At 36.5% G+C, this 13,305-nt stretch overlaps 1 protein-coding gene across 1 annotated transcript in view; it reads right to left on the bottom strand.

The window, feature by feature from the left end:
* LOC101719725 (cytochrome P450 2J2-like) overlaps positions 1 to 13,305 on the bottom strand; it is a 62,695-nt gene that overhangs the window by 39,846 nt on the left and 9,544 nt on the right. Inside the window, exons 5-6 of the mRNA XM_021248202.2 lie at positions 12,770 to 12,946; positions 935 to 1,076 (exon numbers count right to left, since the gene is read on the bottom strand). Of these exons, the coding sequence (XP_021103861.2) occupies positions 935 to 1,076; positions 12,770 to 12,946 (319 nt within the window). The remainder of the gene's footprint in view (positions 1 to 934; positions 1,077 to 12,769; positions 12,947 to 13,305) is intronic.

Raw genomic sequence — 13,305 nt, 5'->3', positions numbered from 1 at the left:
GTACCAATAAAAAAATTTTAAAAATAAAGTTATCAATGTACATGGGAAGTACTCTGATCTCATCTATTCTGTGTTTATCTTAGCAAAAAAGGTTGGTCTTTATTCACAAATCTTGTTGTATGCCTCTTTATTAAATTCCAATACACAGTTTGGAAAATGGCATCATGAAAGTCTCCATCCACTACATCCTCAAACAGTTCTGAAAGCTGTGTGAAAAATAGGGATGGGAACAGCCACTGTCCATGGAGGTATGAGAGTTTGTGGGGAATTTATAAGAATACTGTGTGAAAAGCACATTAATTGAGTTTCATTAAGTCATTTCAGGCATAAGACAATGCAAATAAATGCCAAGCCAGTAATATAATATAGTAGTGGAGGATATTAAGGTCAATAATGTTATTCTGTGGAGAAAGTGGGAAAGTAGCTTCATGGTAGAGGGAAGAGCAGATGTCAGGCTGAGGGCATAAATAAGAACAGTGACAAGAGAATGAAATGTACTTTACGGGAGCCCTCATACACTACATTGGGGATGAGGCAGGACAGGCAGAAAGGAGATGTATTAGAGGGCACTGCATTGCACACCAAGGACTCTGAATAGCATCCAGTACAGAGAAAGAAAGAGAAGGCACCAGTAAAGAGCAAGGAAGGCTGGGAGAGGATTTCCAACTGAGACTGCCACTCTTTCCTGGAATTTATCACAGTATCATGGACTTCACCATTGCCCCTAGATTCAGAGTTCCCTCTGGGCATGAACTCACTGCAGCACTTGTATTACCCGGACCAGTCACAATCCTAAGAGTAGACTTGAAGTATGTACCCATGCCAAGGTAGATATCACCTCGGGACTGTGCTGCCTGCCTTTCCATGCTGCCCAGCTGTCCTGCATTCCAGGATCACCACTTGCCCTGGTCAGGAGCACACACTGCACATGTACCTTGGATTTCTGGGTAAAGGGCCATGTATAGCAGACCCCAGCGCAGTGTTGTGGATGTTGTCTCCGTCCCAGCAAGAAAGAGGTCCAGGGTGCTACGGATGAGGTTTTCTTCATCAAAACTTGAAGTGGTCTTGTCTGGGTGCTAGACAGGAAAGCACTGATTAAGGTTCATGCAGAGAATCTGTGGTTGATTCCATACAATACCAAAGGTTTGGTGGAAAGGGGAGAAAGATAAACTATATGCTTTTGATTTTGTCAAGGAGCAGCAATACCATTAGTGTCCAACTGCCCCTACTGCTGGAAGTTAAAATCAGTTCTCCAGCACTCAGTGTTTGAAAATCAAGACAACTGAGGCCTCACAGCTCTTTTTATAGGCACCACCCAGGATAGCAAGCAGACCATAGCTGACCCAGGCATTGTGTGACCATCCATCAACTCCTACCTAGAGCAGCAGAAGATTGGACTAACTGACCAAACAGATCCTGGATGAGGACAATGCTCAAAAGGAAAAGAGAGCAATAAGACCAACAGTCCATTGGAACTCCACCCCCTCAAGCTACATCCAGAAAGGACCAGAGGGATGATGGCTTTTTTCATCTACCATTGTAAGCAAGGTCACACCAGGCTGGAACAGTAACCACAGCCTGGTGTAAACATACAGAAGGTCTCTGGTGTGGGAACGGCACCTGAAAATCCCATAGACCTAAAACTGGATGGAGAAAATCATGTCTGACTGGATTCTAAGACTGTAGATATTGGAAGGAAACTACTCATACAGAAACACAGAAGAATTTGTTCTTCAACTGCATCATTAAAAAATTTTAACTAACTTTACTTATTCTCTTTCTTCCATCAGTTTTTTGGGGGGCATGATTTTTTTTTTTGGTACTGGGGATCAAACTCGGGACCTTGTGCTTACAAGGCAGATGGTGGAAACACTGGGCTAAATCTCCAGGCCAACATGATTTATTTCTAAAAAAAATTTTTGTTTTTTTTCATTTTAGTTTCTTTTCTCTATCATCCCCTACCAACTTTTTTCTCTCTTTTATTTCTTTTTTTTTCTGTTTTTTCCCCTCTTTTCTCATTGATTCTCTCCTGTAACAATATTCTAACATTATTAATTTTATTTTACTCCTCAGTATGGTCCCTATCACACTTTTCTCTTGTCCATCTCATATCCCACAGATTTTTAAATTTTTGTTTATCTAATTCTCCAGTTCCTCACACCCTGTATGTTAGGGCTTGGGTCTAGATGTCCCACCAAAGCATCATGGAGTCATAGATGGGAATGATCAGAGGTAGCTGGTCTAGAATTTGTTATACTGGGAGTGATTCAGGGTGCAATGTTAGGCTCAAGGTCACTAGGATTAAGGGTGAGAGTGCTAAATGCCCTAAATAGTCTGCATAAGATAAAAGTGGCAAAGAGAAACTGTGGTTATCTCTTGGTTGTTTTGCTACCTTCATCCCAACAGGAGCTGTTCACTTCTGTGAAGACAGTGTGCCTTGGACCCAGCTTTTTATGAACTGGACCCTTTACAAATTGTGAGCTAAATAAACATTTCCTCCTTAACTGGTGGGTGGGGCTTATTTTGTTTTAGAAACTTGAGAAGTAGCTAAGCCACTCTACTTTCACTAGCATAACTATTAAGCTTTATGAATCTCTAGATAGATAGTTCACTTCATGTTATTATTGATGAATATGGTTCTGTTGTTAGTGGAAGGAAAATTTAGTAGATATTTACTGTGAATCAATACTAGGTAAATATTTGGTTTGTCTTAGTGTTCATATGATAATTATAGTTCTCTTTTCTAGGGTTAAGGAGAGTACACTATTGATTCTTAGCATTTGTGAATATCCAGTTTGTCTATTATTATTGCTGATTTTAATACTATAGAAAGTTGACATAGTTGATGCTATTATTTTCAGATTGCCAATATCTGGATCACCTGGAAGTCGTCATTAACATTACTGTGGCTGATACCTAAAGAACTAGTTACTGGACTAAATATGCTGCAATCTTTCCTCCAAGAGAAATGAAGGAGATTGAATCCTGGAACAGAGGACAAGGCCAATAGTCATACTAAGATGGAACCACTGAAAAGTAGACATTAACTAATGAAGTCTCAAAAAGAGCACAAAACTTACCAGTACAATCAACTCACAAGGTTCAATAGAAAAAAGCAAACAAACAAAAAATAGAAACAGGAGACTACAAGGTACAAAATGCCTTCAAAAATTCCTAACTCCCGTAAAGCTGACCCATGGGGCATCAAAGGGGAAAAAACCAAAAACCACACACTTGAATTATTCAAAAAGATAACAGAAGAGACAACAAAATAGATCAATAAGTCATTTAGCGAGATCACAGAAGACCTAAGCAACCGGATTATGGGCCACATAAACAAGATGATCAGCATGTCTACAGAAGACGCTAATAGGTAGATAGCAAGCTAAATAGAATGATACAAAACATGACTGACCAACATGAAAAGGTATTAGAATCCATAAAAAGTTTACAAATAGAAGTTCAGGATATTAAAACTTGTATTGTAAGCATGAGCATTGCAATTGATCAACCCGAGGACAGTGTCAGAACTAGAAGGTAGGGCTATTATGGGTGAATAATTAATGACAAATACCTTAAACACAATAAGAGAACATGAAAAATGGATCCAACATCTCCTAGGTAATATAAAACGACTAATCTAAGATGAATTGGAGTTAGCAAAAATCAGAAAAGAGTACAAATTTCATAAAAGGAAGTTTAAATAATACCAGAAAACTTTACATATAAGGATAAATAATTGAATATACAGAGAAGAGAGGCATATAGAACCAAAAATAGCCATGATCAGAAAAGAGCCCCTCTGAGACACATCATAGAATAAATCCTACAAGTCTAACAGAAGAACAGAATCAAATGGTCAGAGAAAAGCAACAAATCATTTCTACGGATAAACCCATTAAAATTACTGCAGACTTTTCAGGCCAGGACAGCTTGGAGTGCAATGTTGCAAGCTCTAAAAGAAAATAACTTTCAAACCCGGCTGGTATATCCACAAAAACTATCTTTCCTAGGCTGGAGCTTCTCAGTGGTTTGGGAAGAAAGAGTCACTGAGATCGAAGGAGAGAAGGGTATGTTTCCAGAAGAAGCACATACATCTATGTGCAGTATACAGTATGCGATAGATAGTGTGATAAATGACTGTTACTGATTTAGGTGCTTATCATAACATGCAGTGCTTTTCATCCTTTAGACCATAATCCTACTTATATAACAGAATTTACTGTGAAACAGTGTGCTGTTTGCTGGTGGTAGCCTCATGTGTCTTGTGTTTAACTGCTTATTTGGATAATATCAAGAGGCCATTACAGATGATTGATGTATACTTTCTCAGTTTGCACTTAGAAGTTTGCACTCTGAGTGGTACATTGCAATACACATGGATGAAATTGTCTAATGACATATTTCTCAGAATGCATTTCCATCACGTGTCATATGACTGTATTAAAATTTAAGTTAAAAAAATTTGGCCTATGTGGAGCCTACTAGCTAATTAGAATCTTTTACCAGACCACTATTTGTTCAATATTAATCTTGAAAAACTTTCTAAAAGAAATCACATCCTCTGATGTCTTGGTAATGCTTGAGATTTTTTTTTAATTATATGGAAAAATATTTAAGTACTTCTCAGTTTTGCTTTGGTTGAGTTCTACTATATTTGAATATTATTATAGTTTTTTTCCCTTGCATTGTTTTTCTTTGAATAATTTTAAGTTTTGTATATGTGTGTGTTTAGTGAATGATAATAAAGTTATACATTTTAAAAACTGTCTTTCAAAATGGATGGAGAAATGTGATATTTCCATGAAAAAGACCACCTGAAGAATTCATGACCACCAATCCAGCACTCAAAAAATTCTCAAGGATATATACTTGTATGAGACAAACAAATAAAGCCAAAAAAATCCAATAGAATGAATACACTGGGGCAGGTTGTTAACATTTAAGTACTAGGGTGGGGGATTGCAACTGGAAAATGATGCAAGGACAAAATAAATCAATACCATTCAGAAACATCTCTCAATGTAAATAGTCCCAGTTCCTCAATGAAAAGATAGAGATTGTCAGTATGGATCAAGAAAAAAAATCCAATGGCTACCATACAAAATGACACATTTAATCAATAAACTCATAGACTAAAACTCAAGGATCATTTCATCTAGTTCCTGGGCACTGGACCATTTCACATTGGTGCTAAATTCCCTATAGTTCTGAAGCTGACATCCTCTTGTTCTAGCATGGTCTGTTCTACAAACCAGAATTAAGCCAGTTGTTTTAGAAGTACTCATATTGTTATGAGGCTAGGATATTTTGAGGAAAGGACAGAAGTCTTGGGAAGATGCCCTTCAGACTTTTCCTTTCATAAAAAGATAACAATTGTACATCTATGCACCAAACATCAGCATACCCAACTTTAGAAAACAAACATAAGTGGATATAAAAGATCAGATAAAGGCAACCAGCATGTTAGCAAGGGACCTCCTCAGTAAATAATCGGTGGTCACAGAAGAAAGGAAGAAATAAGACATTTTCTAGATCTAAAAATATTAATAGTACAACATTCAGAATGTATGGCACAGGATGGAAGCAGTCTTAAGAGGGAGGTTCTAGGCTTTGATTGCATCACAGAAACAGAGTGACCCAAATAACCAACCTAACTGTGCACCTTAAAGCACTAGGAAAAAAGAACAATCCAAACCCAAAACTAGTAAAATGAAGGAAAATAAAAAGGTCACAGTAGAAACCAATGAAATTCAGACCAAAACACAATATAAACCATTAATGAATTGAAGAGTTGTTTCTTCAAATCATAAAAAAATGGAGAAGCCCTTCTCCAATCTAAACAAGAAAAGGACAGAAAAATTCACAATTAGAAATGAAAAAATCACAACAAACACTGCCTAAATCAAGATTGTCAATGACTACTTTGCAGACCTATTGGCCATAAATTGGAGAATTCAGAAGAAATAGATAGGGTCTTTGATGCATATGAATTCTCAAAATTAAACCAAAAAGATTGAAAAACCTTGAATAATCAAATAACAGGCAATGAAACTGAAGAACTACAAAATACCTAACAACTAAGAAAAGTCCAAATCCAAGTGGGAACATTGCTGAATTCTACAAAACTTCAGAGAAGATCTCACCCCATTTCTTTACTGAAATGAAAAGCACTGATCCTCAGGTCTGTTTCTTTGCCAATACCATGTTGTTTTTATCACAGTAGCTTTGCAGTATAGTTTCAATTTGGGGATTGTGAAACCCCTAGCAATGTCTCTGTTGCCTAGAATTACTTTTGCTATTCTAGGTTTCTTCTGATTCCAAATAAATTTTTGGATTGTTTTCTCTAGTTCTGTGAAATATATTGTTGGAATTTCAGGCAGCATTGTATTAAATCTATATAGTAGTTTTGGAAGTATGGCCATTTTCACTATATTGGTTCTTCCTACCCAGGAACAAGGAATATCTTTCCATTTTCTTATATCCTCTTCAATCTCCTTTTTCACAGTGCTATAGCTTTTGCTGTAGGGGGTCTTTTGCTTCCTTTGTTAGGTTGACTCCTAGATATTTCATTTTCTTTGATGCTATTGTAAAAGGAATTATTTCCCAAAATTTTCTCTCAATGAGTCTGATATTTGTGTGTAAGAAGGCTATTGTTTTTTGAGGGTTGACCTTGTATCCAGCTACTCTACCGAATCTGTCAATTAGGTCTAGAAGACTTTTGACTGAGTATTTTGGGTCTTCTATGTAAAGTATCATATCATCAGCAAATAATGACAGTTTAACTTCTTCCTTTCCTATCTTTATTCCTTTTATTTATTTCTCTTTTTTAATTGCTGTGGCTAATGTTTCCAGAACAATATTGAACAGGAGTGGTGATATTGGGCATCCTTGTCTTGTTCCTGATTTTAGCGTGAAATTTTTCAGTTTTTGACCATTTAGTATGATGTTGGCTATTGGTTTTTCATAGATAGTCTTAATCAGGTTGAGATAAAGACCTTCTATTCCAGTTTTCTGTAGTGTTTTTATCATGAATGGGCATTTGATTTTGTCAAATGCCTTTTCTGCATCTATTGACTTGAGAATCAGTGGAACAGATTAAAAGATGCAGAAACAACTGCAGACATACTCAGCCACCTCATTTTTGACAAAGGAGTCAACCACCCTCATTGGAGGAAAGATAACCTATTTAATAAATGGTGTTGGAAAAACTGGATTTCAACCTGCCAAAGATTAAAACTAGACCCATACCTATCACCATGCAGTAAACTAAGATCAAAGTGGATTAAAGATCTAAATATTAGGAGAGAAACAATAAACTTGATGGAAGATAAGTTAGGTAGAACTCTTGAAGACATTGGCATAGAGAAACACTATGATTAAATCCTCAGTAGCACAGGAGCTAGCACAAAGAATCAACAAATGTGATCTCATCATATTAAAAAGCTTCTGCACTGCAAGAGAAACCACCAACAGAGCAAAGAGACAACTTACAATGTGGGAAGAAATTTTTAGCAGCTATACCTCAGAAAAAGGTCTACTATTGAGAATATATAAAGAATTGAAAAAAATCAGAACCAAATTCAAAGACCCAATTAAAAAAATGGGCGTCCAAAATAAATAGACATTTCTCAAACAAAGAAGTAAAAGCAGCAAATAAATATATGAAAAATGTTCAACATCACTGGTCATTTGAGAGATGCAGATGAAAACAACACGGAGATTCCACCTCACCCCAGAAAGAATGACTGCTATGAAGAAATCAACCAATAACAAATGCTGGCAGTGGTGTGGAGAGAAAGGAACCCTTCTCCATTTTTGATGAGAGTGCAGACTGGTCCAACTACTGCAGAAATCAGTTTGGAGATACCTCAAAGAACTAGGCCTAGAGGTCCCATTTGATCCAGCTATTCCCCTGCTGGGTATCTTCACCAAAGAATGAAAGAATCATACCACAGCTATATATGTGCACCCATGTTTATAGCAGAACAGTTTGTAACAGATAAAGCTTGGAAACAGCCAAAGTGCCCATCAACTGGAAACTGGATAAAGAAGATGTGTTTATTTTTTTATAAAATGGAGTACTACTCAGCCATAAAGAATGAGAAACTAGAGACATTTATAGATAAACTGATGCTTATTGAGGCCATACTCTTAAGTGAAATAAATAGGACACACATGTGTAAACACTAAATAGTTTCACTAGTCTGAGAAACTGAAAGGGTAAATAAGGATTAAAATGAATAATTGATAATTTGAAATAGGAAAATGTCCAAAGTTGTAGGGTTGTTAGGAGGAGAAGGGGAAAAGGAAGAAGGGAAAGGAAAAATTATGAGAAAAGAAAAAAAATGGAAACAAAATCTATGTAAATAGGGAAGGGTAGAGGGAGTGAAGGACGCACAGGTAATGGGGGAAAACATAAGAACTAAGATACATCATGTACAGGTACAAGCACCCAATGATAAATGTAAAAGTATTGTATACCTAAGGTGTACCAATAAAAGAATTTTTAAAAAAACAAAGAGAAAAGGAAAAGATTATACCCATGATCATTTCTGGAAGCTTAGGATTACCCTGATTCCAAAACCAGATAAGGATTCAACCACTAAGGAGAACTACACACTGATCTCAATGAATATAGATGCAAAAAGCCTTATCAAGATACTGGCAATCAGATAGCAACAAAACATCCAAAAGATTATACATCATGATGAGGTAGGCCTTAGGGATGCAGGGTCGGTTCATCATGTGCAATAAAAAGTAATACATTACATAAAAAGAAGGAAAAGCAAATATCACATGATCATATCAATACATACAGGACAAAGACTGTGACAATATCAAAAATCTTTTCATGTTATAAACACTAAAGCAAATACATATACATGGACTTTATTTCAATCTGATAAATGTCATTTATGACAAACCTACTGTTACCATCATATTAAATGGGAGAGAACTGAAAGCTTTCCTTCTAAAATCAATAACAAAAGAGGTATGTCCACTGTCTCGTCTTAACATAGTGTTCAAATCATTAGAAAAAGCAACCAGACAAGAAAAAAAAGATGTATAAGAAAGGAACAAGGCAAATTATCATTATTTGCAGATGACAGGATTCCCTACATAGTTACACAAAAATTCCAGGAAAAGATTCCTAGAATTAATAACCAAATTCAATAATGTAAAGGGATACAAAATTAACACAGAAAAATCAATAGCTTTCCTGCACATCTATAATCAAGGCACTGAAAAAGATACCGTGTTAAACAATAGGTTTGAAAGTAGCACTGAAAAAATTAATTACTTTGGAATTAAACTAATTGAGGAAAGGAAAAACCTTTACATTAAAAACTACAATAATCTGAATAAGGAAGTCAAAGTGGACATCAGAAAACTGATGTTCCTAGATAGGCAGAACCAATATAATCAAAAGGGCTATATTTCAAATATTGATAGTAATGCAATCCCAATCAAAATACCAACAGCTTTCTTCACAGAAATAGGAGAAAGATGCTAAAATTCATATGAAAATAAAATAGCTTGAGAACAGCAAAACCAATTCTGGGTACAAAGAAAAAAGTGAGTAGCCTCAACATCCTGTACTTGAAGTTATATTTCAAAGCTACCGTGATAAAAACAGCATGTTACTGGCACAAAAACATATACAATGGTCAATGGAACAGAAGAGATGATGCAGAAGCAACTCCAAGCACCTTCAATTATTTGATCTTTAAATCACACCCAATAATTACACTGGAGAAAAGAAAACCTCTTTAATAAATAGTGTCAGGAAAACTGGCTATCTACAAGCAGAACATAGTCTCTAAACACATCTAGACCCATATCTATCACCAGGTTCTAGGCTAAAATAAAAATAGATCCAGGAACTAAAGGTCAAAATAGAAACACTCAAACTACTGGAAGAGAAAACAGGTGAAATTCTTGAAGTCATAAGAAGGACTTTCTGAACACAGCCCCTGTGCAGAGGACATGGTACCAAGAATCAAAATGGTACCATATCATATAAAAAGGTCCTGCACAGTGAAAGAATCAACCAAAAGTGTGAAAAGACTACCTACAGAATGGAAAAAATATTTTTGCCAGCTATTCCTCAGACTCAGAGCTAATATCTAGAATATATACAGAACTCAAAAAACTTAAATCTTTCATAATAAAAGACTGAAGGGGGAAAAAAGAAGACCTAATCCAAATGGGAAAGTGAAATGTAGTTCTCATGGAGGAACTACACATGGCCAATAAATATACAAAAAATTCCAAACTTTGCTGGCCATCAGGGAAAGGCAAATAAAAACAACACTAAAATTCCATCTTAACCCTGAAATAATGACAATCATAAAAAAAAATCAAATAATAACAAATGTTGGTGAGGCTATTGGGAAAAAGAAACACTTCTACATTGTTGGTGAGAATATAAAATAGTATAATCACTATGGAAATAAGTATGGAGATTTCCAAAAAAACTAAAACATGAAATTCCATTTGACCCAGCTATTCTCCTTTTATATACTTGTCAAAAAGAGTTAAAGATGGGGCCGGGGATTTGGGTCAGTGGTTTTGCCACCTGTTGCACAAGCACAAAGACCTGAGTTCGATCCCCGGTACCAAAAAAAAAAAAAGTTAAAGACATCATATTATAGTTATATATGCATACTCATGTTGGTAGAAGCACAATACATAATAGCTAAATCTTAGAAGCAGCCTATAGGTCCATAAACAGATGAATGGATAAAGAAAATGTGATATTTAGCTACAGTGGAATACTACTTTGCCATCAAGAAAGACAAAATTGATTCATTCAAAGGAAAATGAATGTACCTAAAGAATATAACATTAAGTGAAATAAGTCAAACATAAAGTTTAAATATTGCATCATTTTTCTTATATGAGAAACCCAAAATATACGTAGAGAGCAAAATCAAAGAGAAATAATAAGAAATCTGGAGGTAGATGGTTCTTAAATAGGAGGGAGGTCAGGGATAGGGGATGAGAAAGGCATTAAGATGTGTTATGCACAATTACCAAATCCCAGCAATAGAATGCAAACATTATACACCAGAAACATGCTAATAAAAACAGGAAATAAGAAAATCAAAATAACCATTTACTTGTACCTGTAATTTTGCAGGTTAGGAATACAGTGGGGCAAAATGAGATTTGAGGAGCCAGATGGGCTTTCCGCATGAGCTATATAACATGTTTGATGTATGACCCAAGACACATCACTTAACATTTCAGTGCTTCAGTCTCCTGCTTTAAAGTGGACATACTGTGCAGCCTCTAAAATTACATTATTAATCTTGTGAGATACAAAAGTCCTGTAGCAAATAAATACTTGTTTTGGTAGCACAAAAATTAAGCTGGATTCTTCTATGTACAAATAGACTCCTAACTCCCTATTAGTCTGCCACTTTAAACCTTTCATATTTCTTTAATAATTCTAAGTGATTGACTGTCATTTTTCCCCTTTCTTTGGAAGGTTCAATTTTTCAAAGTTTTTCTTAATGTTGATGGTCCCACAGCTGTATACTACATGGTAGGTAAAGACTCCTCCTCTAAGAAGAAAATAAAGCTTTTCTAAATATTATACCAGTAAGATGCAGGATGAGGGAAAATGCAAACACATTCATATTCTGCCCACTCCAGGAGAAGAAGTCCATCATCTGATGAGTCAAAGTTTATGATACTGCTTCACTGATATCTACTACCCTCAGGGTCACTGTGCTCAAGGCCGTATATTCAGTTTGGCTTTTTACTGCTTCTCACATGTAATGTGGAAAATGTGTGACACGGGGCATGACAGCAGAGTAGCCCCATTCTAAAGACCTTTAGTTTTCACTCTAGGACCAACTCAGCTTTACTTGTGGTTTGCAGTGGGGGCTGAGAGAAGAGGCAGGGAACTAGGCTCAGTCCCAAGTAACAAGGAAATGGACTTCTGAAACTCAACTGCTATTTCCCCTTTGTGTGCCACTCCTTCAGATGTGGGTAGGGGAAGAGAAACGCAATGATGGTAAATCTTTTAGAGCTTTCAATGATAACAAATAGCCAGTTGCAGCATGCATGCCATGGGTTCACCACCACTGGAATAGGGGATGAAAAGGCAGCATATTTAGACATTCTCATAACCTTAAGCCAAATGTCATCAGACATTTATTTTTATTTCTGGTAGTTTCAGCATGCTTCACTTCATGAAAACCTACATGTATGAAATATTGCCTCTCTTTTTACCCCATCTTTGAATAAATAATGATCTACAGGGATGTTCTTACCCCCAGTGTTTTGTGTGTTAATTTCAGGGTAACAAGTTCTTTGCAGATGTGATTAATTTAAGGATTTTGAGGTGGAAAAATTTATCATGAATAATCCTTATAAGAGAGAGGTGCCAGATTGTCAGACTCAGGAGTAGAAGATGTACAGACAGAACTCCAGCTCAGAGAGGAGAGAGGATGCTACACTCCTGGCACTGAAGATCAAGGAAGGGACAACAAAACCAGGAATGCAGTTGGCCTCCAGAAGGAGGAGAGTCATGGAAGTAGAGTCTTCAAACCTCCAAAGAAGCTGGCCTGGCCAACACCTTCACTTTCCCCCAGGGAAAATGATCTTGGATTTCTGTCATCTCAAACTGTAAGTGAGCACTGGGCTATTTTAATCCACAGAATTGCAGATGTTTGTCAGAGCTGCAATTTGAAACTAACATGCTGCTCTTTGTTCTTGAAAAACACAACATGGAAACCAACTTTGTTTTTCTCACCTGTGCCATTTCCTTGAGGTAAGCATCAATAAAGTCTCTTGGCTCATTGGGATTCCAGTCTCTCTTGTGATTTTCAATCACACGAGAAACAAATGATTTCAGTTTGTCCCAGTCTCTGAAGAGAGTATGATGAGGTCCAGGAAGGAATTCCATTATCCGTGGAAAGAAATTGTACAGCTAATGGAGAGAAACAAAGTGATCGTGGAGACAACATATAACTGCTTTTGCACTTTTTGTGACCATGTTCTCCTTCCATCTCTTTATTTGCTCACACTAACCCTGTGGTGTCACATAGTGTCCTCTCTCCTCTCATCTCTCTTACAGGAATCTCAATTCTCCATCCAACATATACTGAGCTTCAGACTCCATCTCACTGCCCGCCCCATGCTTGCCACACTACTGCAAAGCACCACCTTCCCCTTCCTGGATGCTGACATTGTTTTAGTGGTTTCTTGATTCCTCTTCTAACCAGTTCCCAGCCTGTTCTTCTACACAGTTGGCAGAGGGATCCTTAAACTCTTAGACCATATAGTTTT

This window comes from Heterocephalus glaber, unplaced genomic scaffold, assembly GCF_053883595.1.
Source record: "Heterocephalus glaber isolate CG9 unplaced genomic scaffold, H.glaber_assembly_v1.0 deba00001447, whole genome shotgun sequence".
In the NCBI taxonomy this organism is placed as follows: Eukaryota; Metazoa; Chordata; class Mammalia; order Rodentia; family Bathyergidae; genus Heterocephalus; species Heterocephalus glaber.
The sequence above is the reverse complement of the archived record's forward strand: the minus strand, read 5'-3'. Positions and strand labels throughout refer to the sequence as shown.